Source organism: Phoenix dactylifera, unplaced genomic scaffold (genome assembly GCF_009389715.1).
Source record: "Phoenix dactylifera cultivar Barhee BC4 unplaced genomic scaffold, palm_55x_up_171113_PBpolish2nd_filt_p 000204F, whole genome shotgun sequence".
Lineage (NCBI taxonomy): Eukaryota > Viridiplantae > Streptophyta > Magnoliopsida > Arecales > Arecaceae > Phoenix > Phoenix dactylifera.
In genome coordinates, this window is record NW_024067722.1 from 148457 (window position 1) to 165220 (window position 16764).

The 16764-nt window shown below is 39.7% G+C and overlaps 1 protein-coding gene across 1 annotated transcript; it reads left to right on the top strand.

The window, feature by feature from the left end:
• The first annotated feature begins 1233 nt into the window (after window positions 1-1233).
• Window positions 1234-11476, top strand: LOC103712025 (conserved oligomeric Golgi complex subunit 1-like). The gene is made up of 6 exons (XM_008798394.4): window positions 1234-3766; window positions 3981-4175; window positions 7506-7810; window positions 7969-8154; window positions 9665-9845; window positions 10758-11476. The coding sequence occupies exons 1-6, from the start codon at window positions 1535-1537 to the stop codon at window positions 10935-10937; spliced, it is 3279 nt and encodes a 1092-aa protein (XP_008796616.2). The 5' UTR covers window positions 1234-1534; the 3' UTR covers window positions 10938-11476.
• The last annotated feature ends 5288 nt before the right edge of the window (window positions 11477-16764 follow it).

Genomic DNA, 16764 nt, shown 5'->3' on the forward strand with positions numbered 1-16764 from the left:
CAAAACTTTCTTCCCATCGAACAAGAACCGCGGAACAAAGAAATGGAGCGTTGGACATAGAAGATCCCTGAAAATCAGAGCGCAATAGGGATGAAGACACTGATCCCGAGGGATGAACATCATTGAAACCTAGCCATGGAGCCGTGATTAGGAGTTCCTTTTGTTTTAGAATTATGTTTTGGTTGCATCAAGTCTAGAGTCTTTGTGGATTGTTGCATTGAGTTTGTTTTGGGTTGGGATTAAGTTGGAATTAGGAGTCTTGTTGGTTTGGGTTTAGCTTTCTTTGAGTCTGATTGTTACGAGAGATTAGGGTGTCTTTGTGATCCTATATAAGGTTCGTAGGAAGGGGCTATGTTCTCTTCTTGGAAATTTGTTTTTTCAGCCGTCGTTGTTAATAAGAAAACACGTTGAAAGCGTAGCGTGAATTTCCTATTTTTTGTGCTCTGTTTCTGGTTGCAAGACAGAGTTTTGCTTGTGATTTTGCGGTGTTTATTTGGTTCTGAGTTTCCCTCAGATCCAGCAGCATTGTGAACCATTTTTTTCTTCATGCTTCCCCGCATCACATACAATAATCAACAAAATAAGTATGTGGCCTATCCTAATTAGGTATTTATAGAGATATGGTTTAGAAAGTTGACTCCTATTCTTTTTATAAAACACTTTTTTTTGGGGATAATGCGACATAAGTATAATTTCATTTTCTTCAGAAGAAGATCCGTTCTGGATTTTAAATTCTTTTGTTTTTTCTATGCGCCGGCAACTCATGATAGATGAGGGTGAGTGCACCCAAAACTATCGGACAAGAGAAGCTGATGAAAAGTGGGAGGAATAGTCTCAAGGCTCTCCCAAAAAAATTCTCTTGAGTGATGCACAACAAAAGAAGCAACGCAGTCGGTGGCGCTATTCGTTTTCCGAAAGACAAAAGTGAGTCAGAAAACATCAAGCCCTCCAAAATCTTGCAAATGTCCCGAAGCAGCGGGTGCTGATCGTCATTACTGTGTTGTCCCTGAATCTAGTCGATCATTATGGCCGAGTCACCTTCTAATTAAATGCTACCTGCATCTAATACACATCTTGCATACGCTAAAACTCTACTGGATTGCTGGCTGCTATGAGACTCGATACGTGGTTTCAAATCACAAAGCCTTTCCTTTTTCTACCTCCGCTCTTCAAAATACTGCCATCCAAATTTATCTCGAGCAAGCTGATTTCAAATTCTTTTCAATTGCACGAACCAACCGACATCCGGAGAGAGGACCCGCATCTTTACAAAAGCTTTGAGGCGCAGTCGTGGCTCATGAGGTCGCGCCACCGCCCCCAGACTTCCCGCTTGATTCAGTTTCACGTGCCGTCTCGCCCGTTACACCACCCCAACCTCTCGCCTCCGCCGGCTCCACTCCCTTCCTCCTTCCCCCTGTATCTGGCGTTCGCGAGTTCCCCCCGTCTCAATCTCCTCTAAGGTTACGGTTAGGGTCACGGTTGGGGTTTTGGATTTGATTTGAAGGAGAAGAAGAGGCATTCCGGATCCATCGCCATGAGATCGCCTTCGGCGCTGCCGGCGGCGGAAATCCCGACATCCGCCGCCGCTGGCTCCCGCGACGCGGAGTCCCTATTCCGGACATGGCCGATCCCGGAGATCCGCGCCGTAGAGGCGGCCACTCGGCGGGAGATCGAGGAGAAGAAGGAGGAGCTCCGGCAGCTCGTCGGGAAGAGCTACCGCGACCTCATCGAGTCCGCCGACTCCATACTCCTCATGCAGTCCTCCTGCGACGCCATCTCCTCCAACTTCACCGCCATCGACGCCGCTCTCCGCTCCCTCTCCACCTCCACTGGCAACCCCGAGAACCCCAAGCTCGCCCACAACCCCGCCCGCGCCCGCGTCTACGGCATCGCCTCTCGGGTCAAGTACCTTGTCGACACCCCGGAGAACATCTGGGGCTGCCTCGACGAGTCCATGCTCCTCGAGGCCTCCGGCCGCTACCTCCGCGCCAAGACGGTCCACGGCCTCGTCACCGGCGGCGGCGACGCGAATGCCCTCGCCATGTTCCCGCTGCTCGGGCACCAGTGGCAGATCGTTGAGAGCTTCAAGGCCCAGATCTCCCAGCGGAGCGGCGAGCGGCTGATGGACCGGGGGCTCTCCGTCTCCGCCTACGCCGATTCCCTCTCCGCCGCCGCCACCATCGACGATCTCAATCCCAAGCAGGTGTTAGGGCTTTTTCTTGACTCGAGGCGATCGTGGATCTCGCAGAAGCTGGACGGTGCGCACGTCGACTCCGATGAATCTTTTTCTTCTGTTCTCTGTGATGTGGGCAGAACCATTAGGGCTAGTGTAGGGCAAGTCGGGGAGCTCTTCGTTCTTGCATTGAATGAGATGCCGCTGTTCTACAAGACCGTGCTTGGATCGCCCCCCGGGACACAGCTCTTTGGAGGGATTCCGAATCCGGAGGAGGAGGTGAGTATGTGGAAGTCGCACAGGGAGAAATTGGAGTCGGCAATGGTATTGCTTGAGCCGGAGTTCATTGCCCAGACCTGTTCCTCGTGGCTGAAGAGCTGCTGCGATGAGATATTCGGACAATTGGCGAATGGAAAGCATCTTGTGGATGCAATTGGAAGTGGAGAAGGCCTGGGGTCTGTGGAGAAGCTGGTGTGGAAGGCTCTTGATGGCCGGGAGGGGCTCGAGGAGAGCTTGGAACAGTGGCTGAGGAGCGTCTTTGGCTCTGAAATCGAGTCACCATGGAACCAGATTCGCGAGCACATTTTGAAGGACGGAAAGGACACCTTAGAAGATAGGTTGGAAGCAGCATTCCTGAAGAGGATGAAGGAGATCGTCCATTCAGAATTTGAGAACTTGAGCAGAGACATCAATATGAGAAATTCAATCAAATCTATTGTGGCAGTTGCAGGTCCTAAAGACGAGAATGATTTCCAAACATACTTGAAGAAGCCTTCTACTGGTGGTGGGTTTTGGTTTTCAGAGCCCAACCAAAAGAAAACAGGAATTTTGTATAGCTTTAAACCAACTGCTGATGAGAATGATTTCCGGAGCTGTCTCAATGCATTTTTTGGCCCTGAAGTCAGTAGGATTAGGGATGCAGTGGACACTAAATGCGGAAGCATATTGGATGATCTATTATGTTTTGTAGAATCTCATAATTCTACTCTGAGGTTGAAGCAACTAGTGCCATATATTCAGGAGAAGTGTTACAAGACCATATCAGTTATAGTGAAGGAACTTCATGATGAAATTGCACATCTGTCAGCTTCTTTAGGAAGCAACAAAGGGGATAAGGATTCTCTACGGCCCTCTGTAATTGTTGAAAGATCTCTTTTCATTGGGCGTCTCTTATTTGCATTGCGTAGCCATTCTAGTCACCTACCTGTGATACTTGGTTCCCCAAGGCAGTGGGTGAAAGAAACAAGTGGTGCAGTATTTACTAGCCTATCATCACCTTTGCCAAGGCAATCTAAGGTGGCCTTTGATTCTCCAGTCTCTTTTAGCCCTAGAAGACATACATTTGATAGCCCCAGGAGCCCTAGAAGGCAATTTTCTGATAACCCCAGAAAGCAAACAATTTCAGCTGCTGCTGCATTGTATGCTGTGGATGACAGCAAGAACCCAAAACTTGATGAGCTAGAGAAAACTTTGCAAGAACTCTGTATCAGAGCTCATAGCTTATGGATAACATGGGTGTCTAATGAGCTATCAGTTATTCTTTCCAAGGATCTCAACAAGGATGATGCATTATCTGCAACAACTCCTTTGCGGGTATGGGTGGTTTTGCTCAATATTCTGGATATTTTCTGTACTGCTGTTTGTAGTTTTCCATGATCATATTTCTAGGATAACATACTGAACTCTTGATTCTTTCTTGGATTATATACTCTGGCCTTTTGATTCCTTCTTCATTGGACCTGGTAGTTGTCTGAAAAAAAGTTAAGCTTCAACTCATGATTTCTAATGATAAAAAGATTCTTTTCAGGGTTGGGAAGTGACTGTAATCAAACAAGAAGTGTCCACTGATGGCCCTTTGGAGATGAAAATAGCTCTTCCTTCCATGCCTTCCCTCTATATCACATCTTTTCTCTTTCAAGCATGCTTAGAAATTCATAAAGTTGGAGGCCATGTTCTTGATAAAATAATATTGCAAAATTTTGCATCGAGAGTAATGGAGAAGGTATGTTGCTTCATTTCCTCGTGTATAGAAGTTAACAAATTGTTGCTATCTGCCTATGCCAATACCTGCACCACTTTGGTTTTACTACTCATTACATGATGTAGCTTGCATGTTCTGGTTGGTTGTTCATCTTCATTTTTTCAAAAAAATAATCAACCAGGTAATATCGATTTTTTCTAACAACTTGTGTTGACAGTTTCTTGATGACTAGTAGTTGACTAGTGGGTTTTTGTAAATGGAAGCTTTGACATAAAGGTGTGATCTTAATAACTTTAAGATGCGAGCCATCATGTTCTCTATCCTTTGCTCCAAATCCTAGTCTGAGATGTTCTCAAGATGTTCTTTTTGCTTATTCTCTTGATATTGATATCGCTGACTGCGTGAATGTTGCTGTTGCCTAAGAGGTGCTCAGTACATTGCCAGTTTTTCTTGTTGCTATCCCAAGCAACATGATTAATGAGAAAAGGCAGGGCCATCACACTATATAGGGAAGAAGACCTACAAAAGCAACTACTTATCTTGTACTGCCTTCCTGTCTATTTTTGTTAGGGGTTTTCCCTTAGTTGGTCAGATTGATAGTAGGTTAGGGTGCAAATATGGGTGCAGCAGTGAGGAGCTTACCTCTCACGAGAATCAGTTTATGGGATTTCCTATATTTACATCAGAAAAGGAAAAAAAGGAGAAAAAACTATAAGATAAAAAGATTAAAAATAAAGTCCCTCAGGAAGAGCGGGAGTGAGATTCCATAGACATTGTGAAATGAGGGTGACATCCCTGCTAGAAGATTTAAGCTAGAACTTGCTATTACATTTGTTAGCAAGTTGGACAATCAATGTCACTAGGTTTCTTGGCACCTTGTCATTTCTCATCTTTATCACCATAATTCAAAAGAAGTATTCCCCAACCCGACCCATATTTTGGGGTTTCTTATTAGTTACCCAACCCGACCTAACCCAAATTGAACCAAAGAAAGTATTCCAAGTCATTTCTTCTTTTTCTCTGTCAAGAGAAAATCGCTCAAACTAATCTGCTACATTAAGAAAGGCTGGCTTTGAGGTTATTGACATCTTGAAACATATTGCAATTCTAGATAAACATTAATTCATAGAGTTTTGACCATATTAGCAAACAACTTTGTGGTAGTTAAAATTCAATTTAATTCAGAAGTAAGAACAAAATTTTCTTTATGAAATTTTGTTAGTAAACAAATGCAGACTTGTTCTTGAACTGGACCCAACTCGAACCCAACACTGACTCGAATATTTTGGATTAGGTCTGGCTCATACATGACCTCGACCTGATTTGAACAACCTATTGGGTCTAAAATATTTTCTATGGACATGACCCAACCCAATCATCTACTGAATTGGGTTTGGATCCAATATCAAGACATGTACATGAAACTGGGTTGGGTCAGGGTCAAGCATGCCCCAATCCGACCCGACCCATTTGCAGCCCTAGATAGATGCAATTCCTTATCCATTTAGGTATGCCACCTTTCCTTTATGATGCTAATACAATTATTGGAATATATCGGATTAGTCTCCTTGATCGTGACTTTGGCTATTAGCATCATAAGATAAAGGAAGATCATTTGGGGGTATATCTCACTATCAACATCCTTAGCACTTGATATAAGGGTGTGAGTGCCCTAAGTAGTTCCTCGACCTGCTTTTGGAATCGGGTGCCTATCACTAGTGCCTCCACATGGGTCTCCTCTGTGCCATGATGGGCATATTTGCTATCCCGCCACTCTGCACTCCCAAACGTATGAATTTCATGATGTTATGGAACCTTGTAACAATGTTTTCCCCCAAATGTTCATTTGTGATATCTGTTGGTTTCCATGAAAATTATATCAATTGATTATTATATAATTCCTTCTCTAAAGCCTAGAGTTTTCGATCTTGTTATAGGCATCTATTTCCTCTTCATATCTTCTAATATGATATTTCTGTATTTTTGGTCAAAAAGATAAATTATCAAGTTTGATGTCTCATTCCATTTATTCTTGATCAATAAGGTTCAATGAATTAATGTTGAGAAAACCCTGTATATTGTCTCTATCATTTGACAGGATGTTGATCATGTTGGCCTCTTGGATTCTCTGTGGATCAAATCTTCGAGGAGTTGGTTTGACATTTTCACTAATTATAAAAGGGTAGCCTAGTGCATGAATCTCCCACCAGTGCAGGATCTGAGGAGGGTCAAATTTACTAGTCTTACCCCTGTGTGCAGAGAGCCTGTTTGAACGTTTTAAACTTGTAACCTTCAGGTCACGATGGAGCAACCTTACTGTTGCATCAAGGCTGACCCTTACACTTTCACTAATTGTCTTATTATAATTAACTTTTACATTGATGCCAATGGATCTTGATGATAATTGTGGACCAAATTTATCATGGAGTTGTTAGCTGATGAAAAACATTTCAGGTGCTATAATATCAATAATCTTATCAAAATTTTGAATGGTCTTAATCTTCAATTGGACCATTAATCAATTTGGTCTTGTACCCTAAGGGGCATGGCAAATAGTACTCTCTGGCATTGTTGCTAAAATTTTGCAAAGTACAATTGATGTTGACGAAAGATGGAATGATCTAGTTTCCATCAAAAACTTTATTAGACATTTATCACAAAAAATATAACAATGCACTTGAGAAAAAGGTTCTTGTATGTGCATATTGTCTCATACTGAGCATAACATACTATATCGGTATTGAACCTAGCTCAATACGAGGGGCATACTGAATATTGGTACACCAAACCGACCTCCTGTACCAGGTGTACTAACACCGTATCAGTATGGTACAGGTACATAATCCAGTATCGAGATTGCAAACCTTAGTAGTAAAAAACTTCGCAGGGTTGTATAGCTTGTTATAGGATGAAACTCTGTATGTAAGCATTGCAAGCAAAAAACATACAAACACATGCACATATATATATATATATATATATATATATATATATCTATGTATGTATGTATATATGTATGTATGTGTGTGTATATGTATGTATGTATGTATGCGTGTGTAAACAAAGAAAATCCATTTGCAGCAGCAATGCAAAAATTAATGAAGAAAGTATTAATTTCTATTTTTTAAGTTTGAAAGCAAGTCAATTATGTATGTGAGAGGAATCCTCATGAGATTCATTAGAGTCATATTTCTTGAATGCCAATTGTTATTTTCACCTAAACCAAATTATTTTCAAAAGTGAGCTGGCTGTGTATTGTTAGTTACAAGTAGACAATAGTCCTGCCATGCCTTGACACAGTTCTTAATGATAGTAATCCCTCACGTGCATGTTGCCCTAAATGTGTAATAGGTAGTGGCTATCTATGAAAATTTCTTATCAAGTACGAAGGGTGGTGAAGCTCAGGTTTCAGAAAAAGGAGCACTGCAGATTTTGTTAGACCTACGTTTCATTGCCGACATTCTATCTGGAGGCAAAGATTCTGCCTACAGGAATACTGAAATGAATGCCAAAGAGAAGTCATCGAAAATTATGACACAAAGGCTTCCTTTTAGACGGAAACAGCCAGAACTCCAGCCTGGTTCTGCTAATACAGAACTTGCAATGAAAATGATAAATAAACTTTCACAAAGGCTGGATCCCATTGACTGGGCTATGTAAGCTCTTCTCATAAATGCTTCTGTTAGGACAGAAATTAAATTTGAATCTTTTTACTATTTCTCCTATTCTATTGGTTAGAGAAGATTTTTCCCTCTTTTTTACTTTTTAATGCTTTTAATGTGTTTTTGACTATATTTCTTTGTGGATTTCACAGTTATGAGCCTTACCTCTGGGAAAATGAAAAGCAATCGTATAAGCGATTTGCAGTCCTCTTCGGGTTCTTGGTTCAGCTTAATCGCATGTACACTGACACTGTACAAAAGTTGCCCACAAAATCAAATACAGACTCAAATATAATGAGATGCTCTACAGTTCCACGATTCAAATACCTTCCAATCAGGTTGACACTCTTCTTGTCATTTATATGATACTATCTTTAAGTGTATTAGTAGTATCTCTTGGATATATTGCCTAATATCAAAAGCAACTCCATAATCCACATCATGGGTTTATGATTTAATGTACTTACTGGTCATAGGGCTTGGGGGCGTGGGCTCTTCAAAAATACTTTCTACACAGCCTTCAACAATAACAGATTCTTTCAGAAATTTAGGCTTTTGTGACTATATATGGCACGACTCTTTTTGTTATCCTATCTGCTAGTACCAAGAGTTGTGGAAACCATGACAACAAACTCCAGAACCCATATGGTAGCACGCTACTATATCATTAAGATTCAGTATAATGGTCTGTTAAGAACCATGCACCACATTCAGATGAATTAGTCCTGCAATGGTCAGAAATAAAATTCTCATTCTTTTACTAAGAAATCTTCATTTTGTTACATGCAAGCATGTTGTGGCAACTGTTAACAAGTTAAATAAAACTTTAGTTTAATTTTAACATTGTATTAGCAATACAACCGGCACTTAGTGACACCATTAAAGATATATGTTCGTTGGTTCAATGTTCCCCAATCTAAGCAGACTTTGGATAAGAAGCTATTAAGTAAGAGACGTTCTGTAGTAGATGGAAGCTACTTAGAAGCTTGGATTGACAATGACTTGAAATTGCCTTACAATGTTCTAGGGCATTATTATTTTCTATATAAAATGATATTGAATCACTTTAATCTTTATTAGTCATGTGCCAATAATATTGCAAATATACGATGTGTCTACACTGGTTAAATTCAAGCATGGATATTATTCACATCTGATTCATATATGTATACATTTTAAACAACTTTTGTTATATGATTTTTTCATTAAGTGTGGAAACAAAGGAATAAATTAATTTGTGTACTTGGAAATGAGGTGGTGTCTGACATAGCTAGGTGTATGAACTGCAAAACTTGGAAGCACCTGGACAAAGATCTAAAGTGGGTTTTTGAAGTGGATGTGGTAACTAAGTTATGCCACTAAGCTTGATACTTTTGCACGTTGTCACCATCTTTTAATAAAAAAACCCCACATGTAATATTTGCCACTCAAGGTACTTTTGAGCTGTGATTGGATTGTTTGGATGAATGATACAATATAGAGGGCGAGCTTTGGCACAATGGTAAAGTTGCTCCATTGTGATCTTGGTGTCGTAGGTCGAACATAGACTCTTCGCATGTGGGGATAAAGTTGCGTACATCTGACCCTCCCCAGACCCCATAGTGGTAGGAGCTTTGTGCATTAGGATGCCCTTTTTAATGACATAAGATGAAGCTTGGGATCTATACTAAACTAGATGCGAAGATTTTAATAAGATGATATAATATGCTTAACTATACTGTAGATTTATGATTTTTTTGGCTACAAGAAAATTATTTCCTTAGGTTTATCGCTCATCAGTCTTCATATACATTTACTATGTTGCTAATGATTCTGTGCTTCTAACCAGTAATGCCCTTTTCTTTTCAGTGCTCCTGCCTTATCTTCAAGAGGAGCACATAAATCAGCCCTTCAGATGTCAGCCGATGATACATTATCGAGTAGTCCTTGGAAAGCATATTCGAATGGAGAAAGGTCTCCAAAGCCTGAGCTTGATGATACTCTGAGTTTTGGAGTTGCAACACCATTATTAAAATCCATCATGACCCAGGTATTTCTCATATAAAGTCATCCCTACTTGGTATATGGTTGAGTAATTTTGAGTGTCTTGTCAAGCCAATGATCATTTTATCACCAGTTTTTGCCCAAATTTTTCAATTTTACAATGGTACATAAGCTTGAGCATTCCAGATAAGGAAGTCTCCTGTTTGGAATTTCACTTTGCCATTGTAATTAAAACAGTATCCTCATAAAATGCTTATTATACACATCATAGTCAGGAATGCATAGTACTGAACTGTGGAATACTTGTTCTATCTCATCTGTTTTGCTTCATTCGAAACTCGTGAAGTTAAATGTATATTAGCCTGTTAGCGATACGCATGATTTATTACTGAATATGTTGTACACACTTTTAAATCTGATTAAATGTGAAAGTGCTACATTTGATTCAGCTAGAGGCACATGTAAGTCTATTTTTGGGGTGGGTTCACTTCATGGAGATCTTCTGGAAGACTGCATGTCTTACATAGGTTCATTTCTCCTAGATTTCAGGTCCTTCAGAATTGTATGCTCGGACAATATCTTAATGTCTCTCAAAGTTACTACAGGATCAGATACTTGAGTTTATAAAATGACTAAATATAAATCACTTGTTTACAACACTAACCTCTCCCATTTTGATGAATCTCGTTCACCATCTTTATAGAGGTCTCACTATCTACGAACCAATTTGGAACTGAATCCATGGATGGACTTCAGCTTAAGGAGATGTGGTGTTGGCCTTAGCAATATTTAATGAGTTACCAAGTTCTGTATTAACTTCATTTTGAAAGATTTGATATAATTTTGTTTTAACAATTGGGTTATACACGGCCTGCTATTTTTCAAGAGTTTTTCTCCAAAATTCAGAATCTTGTTTTTAACTGAACTGCACATTATCATGGTCATTCCAAATGAACAGGTTGGCAACAAATTTGGAGAGAGTGCATCAAGGTGGGGATCTATGCTTTCTGATGGCCAAGCTGGCAAGCTCAAGGACAGGTCAGCAGCTGCTATGTCAACATTTGGTGACATGCTTCCTGGCCCGGCAGCAGGACTTCTGTCATCTCTTACATCAGGTGCCACCAGTTTTGACTCTTAGTTGATAATGGTCCTAGGCTCTTCTGAAGAGGGATTCCTGTAGTTGGTGCATACATATACCACTAGAATCAGAGGGTTGGAACTGCAGACTGCTAGCCGCAGCTGGGTGCAACCCTTACAGACATGGATGAGAGGCTGGGAGGATGAAATCTTCTGCTACTTGATATTTCAACTCTGTTTCTCATTTATACCCATTGAAGATTTCTCCCATTTGGTTAAAGTTTGGTGTAAGAAAGCTTAGCAATGATAGGGGAAGATCATTCATTCAATTTTGGAAGTCGAAGAGGTGATCTGAGCAAATGAATTGTAAAAAATTGGGTGAGCAATTACTGTTGTGTACGTTACTGCATCTGTAGCATATCAAAATAAAAGAGCAAGCAGATCCAGTTGTGTTTGAGCCATTAAACTTGTTTCAAAAGAAGGCTGTGTATCTCATCTAGGGTATTGGTGTTTTGTTTTGTTTGACAATGACTGATGCCTGAAAAACTTCTGAATAAATTATTGGAGGTTTTATACATTAAATTTCCAATTATATTAAAATTCCAAAAGCAGTCTGTCGCTTAGCCCAGACACTTCCATGATTGGCATATTAGTGGGTACTGTGGAGTTTTGGGAACTTCCAGATGCTCTGTATGAATATCTTCTCAGAATCAGGCTGATGTCCAAGGATCAGATATGTCACTCAGAACTGCTTAGTGTAAAAGTTTTGTTCTGGTATTTATTTCTTTCCTAGTCTTACTCAGTCCAGTTTCGTATCATGAAATTCTTTTGCCAATTTATTAGGTGGTGAAAGTTTTTGGTTGTTATCCCTGGCTCCCTATAAACAGTAAGACATCTATAATAAGCTGCTTGTTACAGTCAAATCAGCAATATTGCATAAGTCCCTTTTCTTAACAGTCTTTATTGAATGTCATAGTCTGACTTGCTGGATAAGCTACCTCAAATAGTTTCAAGGGGCTTCTGGTCCAACAAAGGATAATTGAGGCTACAGATCAGTCAGAAAGCCCACTCTAGTTTTCTTGCTTTGCCTCTGTTAGATGATTCAATATTCTGGTGACTGAGGTGGGTAGAAACTGCATTAGTGGGCATTGGTTTTCTCTGGTTGGTCAGAGTAAGAATAGATACATAAAGCATGAGTTGAAACTCATATGCTTGTACTCTGCTTGTCTGTTCCCATAACATGAGTATCAATAAGTATTTGTTTGATCACAGACCTCAACGATATCATAATACTATGCACATAACCAAACTTGGATACATGTTAGATTACGGTGCCTGTTACAGAAACAAGGTAAAAGAGTTTTGAAGACAATAGATTCTACGATACCCAAACAAATCTTAGAAATTATTCATAGAATGATCTTGTAAACATTTGCTGTTCTGCTCATGAACCGCCTGATTCTATTTGCCCTGCAAGCTCTTCTCCAGAGCTTCAAATATAATCAGAAAGACCAAGGTGTTGTTTTGGGCAATCAAGGGCAGAATCGTGATCATGGTTCCAAATGATAAGGTTCAGCATCCTGCCATTCATCTTTAACTTAAGCACATGTAAAAGATGTATGAAAAAGACTAAACAGGTAGCGTTCATGTTGGACAATCCAAAAAACTTTCTGCGGGTGTTGAAAATTCTCCTTTACATTATTGACACTGGTAGCATTGTGGCTAATCCATTCAGGTAGGTTCTCGCTGCTCTCTTGTTTTTTTTTTTTTTTTGGTTCTCAGAAATGCATTATATCTGATATATGTCATTAATGCAGGTGATTGTATGGTATAATGTTTTTTTTCTTCTTAGCTGTGCATTAAACCAGATTTATGCTAAAGGTATAGCTGATTTAATGGTTTAATTGTTAGTTTTGGCTGATTTAATGGTTTAATTGCTAGTTGCAGTTCTAACTCATGCTTTAGAGTGCATTGGCATACTTGCCTCTGTTTCTTGCAAGATATTGTATATTGTTTGCAATGTTTACTTGTGCTTGAGTTGTCTCATCTTGTTATCATGTTATTGTTTGTTAAACTGGTAGCAGCCACAATATGTTATTGGTAATTGGTAATTTGACTTCATTTTCACATTAAATGCCCTCATTGGCATCAGGTGATTCTTGATCATGTTCTTTATCATGTTCTCCATAGAATTGCCCTAGTCTATGATCTTTATCAGTTTACTAACCATTGACAATTCCTATTTAATACATTCTTGCTTGCTGTGTTTGTTTTGTTCTCGCATTCCTAATTGGTTGCATCTATTTGACCAATATACAGGCCACACTTTTTTAGATCTTGGTGGATGTGATTATTGAACTTGGTCATAACCTTTATTTTCTGTGGTTCACTGTCTTTCTTTGTATCTCTGTCATGGTTTCCGAAGCACTTAATAAGTATCGAATTGCTTCTTAATTTTTGACTTCTTTGGGAGTGCGTGCATCTGAAGGGTAAATATGAAAGAGTATGTGAATTTATATATGCATGGGGGCAGGGATCTTTGGAGCTACCGTTACTGGGATAAGATCTTCCATAGCGAGTGATGAGCTAGTTTGAAGTTACAGTTATATTGAACATATTGTAATAAGGTTGGCTCTTTAAAATATAATCATCTGAAATTAAAATTATGTAACTACCAACAATCTAGATTCAGGTTATGGAGGACTCTTGTATGCACTAGTTATAACTGAGATTATTTTGAAAGGAAAAGAAATTGGGTCAGAAAATGTATAGAAAGGAAGGTAAAAAAAGTGGGTCAAAACTTATTATGAGTTTGGGCTTTTCCAGCAGCTACGTGGACAGAAAAGATGTATCAGGAATGGCTAAGATGGTGGTCGAATTATAAATAACAGCAAGTCAAATTAGTTTTACTATCGTGTCATCAAATAGCTTCCTAAATTATGTATACCGATTATTATCGACATTGGATAGCTTTCCTCGCTAATTTTAATCCTCATATAAAATCTGAACATGCAAATGCCTCATCTAATCGTTGTTTAGTTCAACTTGATGTTGTTATTCTGTCTAGGATGGCAATTGTTTCATGAACTTGATATTTCTAAGGAGTCATTTGATCCTTGTTTGCCATCCTATGAATCATTTGTATTGTAGTTATTTTTTGTAGTATGGTAGTTGTTTCACGAACTTAATGTCTTTAAGGAGTCATTTGATCATTGCTTGCAGATTATGAATTTATTTGTGCTGTTATGCTTCTTTGTAAGCTGACAATGGTTTCTGACCATTTATTAAGCCATGACACATTGTTCCAGTTGCAGTTGTCAAGAACATCTACCAAGTGGTCAGGATGGCATTATCATGGTTTGATAGTTACATGCAGTCTGTCGTGTATTGCTGTGAGCGGGTACAATGTAATACATATATGTAACGGTGGTTGCAGGGGACACGGTTATATATTGGACACTTTCTATAAGCATAGAATGTAAGGGTTTTTCTGAAACTTCATCATATGAGACTGAATATATCCTGAGCTCGAACTACTTTTTGCTGGATCCTATATGCCAAAATGACAACGCTGATCGCGCGGAGTCCGCAGTGATAAATGCGATGGTCAGTTTAGTCATCCATTGTCAAATGCGACTGTCAGCTTGGTCCATGGACCATGTCTGGTCGACGCGGATGCACGAGGTGGATGCCATCGGGATGGTAGAATGCTTTCTTATATTGCCAATGTTTATGCACCACTTCGGGCATCTCTTGGTCAAGGACAACCTTTCAGCTGATGGATTGCCTACGATGGACGGCCTGCTATGGACTTCATGATGATATGTGTATATATATATATATATTTAATCATTTCGATTTCAGCGGTGCGATCCGTCAAAACCTTTTTTCAATCTGGCGCTTTAGCTGGAATCATCATTTATATGTTTATGAAAAATATATTATATTTGCAATATTTCTTCGTCACCTTTGACTAATTGTTGTACATGTTATCTCCTTTAAAAGCCCACATGATTACAGAATAACAAGTTCTTTTATGTAAACGCTAGACTTGTCTCTCAACTTCAGATGTTACGTATTTTTATCCTTGTATGCTAGCTCGACTAGAGTTCGCCGCTTGCAAACGAGAAACATGCGTTGCCGTATGTTGTCCAGGAATCAGGATGCTGCTAGTGATACTGGTTAAATGCCTCGAATGGTAGCCAACTGTTGGCCTCTCCCCTCCGTTGTAACACATAAAGTAACTTCAAAAAGCTACACAAAAGGATCTCCATCGATTTGTCAATAGTATAACTCAAATATAACAATTTAATTACCTCCACGGTTTAGCCAAGCCGTTCTCCAAAGCAAACGCTACCTCAATCAGGTTCAGGATATCTAGCCAAAATTTTCTACTCCAACCTTCCAGACATCTGCACCAAGTTAATCTTTTGCTAGGAAGTGCGCCTTGGCATACTCAGGACAATTTCAAAGTCTCAACGCTTAGATAACTTTCCATTCTAACCCTCCTAGAGATGTAAGGATCATGATGTAGACAATGAAAGGAAAAAACACCGATATGGTAGTAAGATCGTAACATATTTTAGCAAACAGTACAAGCATAAAAGTTGAACAATTTCATTCCCTTGATATTTGCAAGGTGCTCAAGCTACTTCAGAATAGCGAATATCACATCCCCACACTAATTGAAAGTCATTCAATACTCTAGCATCATTCTATCATACGTTGTTATAGAACTCGGCAAATCTTTTCCATTCAACATTCATGCAACATTATTTTCCATGTTTATTGTTATCATATCATGTATCTTCAAATAAGATAATAATTTAAATCATGCAGCGGGCCCGCATCTATAACTCGAGCTGCATGCAGCTCCACCCCCAGGGCTCCAAACAATCCTAAAGGCACAAACATAGAAGCAAAATGATTTATCATGGTAAACCTAAAAGTGATCCCTTTGATATCACAATAAGCTGAAATAGCTATACACAAAACTATGCAAGAACTAAATGACCATCGCTGTATGACTCAAGGACAAACTATGAATAACCTAAATGTAACTCAGCTGCTGGAGCCAAGGCTATCAGTCAACTGTAACAATTGCAAACACAGTCAGACACCTGGCAGGGATCTAGGTGGCAGAACCATTTCCTTGTACAAGACCAAGCTTTAAAAGAAAAGCTGTGTCATCCAGAGCCTGCCCTGCATTGTTAATCAGATCTCAAAAGTAAAATGGTCCCTTCGGTCAATTGTTGATGCAGTAATGCAGCAGCATAAAACTTGGGTGCAAAACCAACAGAAGAATCATCATCATCCTGATCAAAGTACAACTCCCCAAGATATTTTTGAGTAGTGGGGCCAATTCCATGAACAAAGACAAGATATAAGAGAACCTCGCCGCTCTCAAGAATTTCTGAGCTCTCTTGTTTGTTGGTTTTTAAGGTTGCTAGTCCCACTATGGATGATCGAAGATTCAGCACCAACCAGGTTGAAAAGGATGGTCGAGATCCTGATCACTGAAGACATAGCATGGTTCTCATTTTGCAAGCGCACGCAAATACAAGATATCAAAGCCAAAGTCGTCAGCTCAACAGCCAGCATCTTCACTGGCTCAAAACAGAGATCTGAGAAGCTTCAAATTAAAATAAAGAAACCCAATGAAAACGGACTTAACCACTACAACATTGGCACTATTGGCAGGTATACATTCCCCTCCCCCTCCCCCCCAAAAAAACACAAATCGCTAGAAACATCTCAAACCAGCTGAGATTTGTCATGACAGGAAGGATAGCTCAACCACCAAAAAAAATGGTGAAATTTTCATCAACGGGCAAATAATCGCCAGGGCAGGCATTATTGCATCTCCTGTAACAGCTACATGAGACGCC

Excerpts from the sequence above, each read along its gene's own strand:
- LOC103712025 (XM_008798394.4), top strand. The coding sequence starts at position 1,535 with ATGAGATCGCCTTCGGCGCTGCCGGCGGCGGAAATCCCGACATCCGCC. Across the intron at positions 4,176-7,505 it reads CATCGAGAGTAATGGAGAAG|GTAGTGGCTATCTATGAAAA; the intron begins GTATGTTGCTTC and ends AATGTGTAATAG. Across the intron at positions 9,846-10,757 it reads TAAAATCCATCATGACCCAG|GTTGGCAACAAATTTGGAGA; the intron begins GTATTTCTCATA and ends CCAAATGAACAG.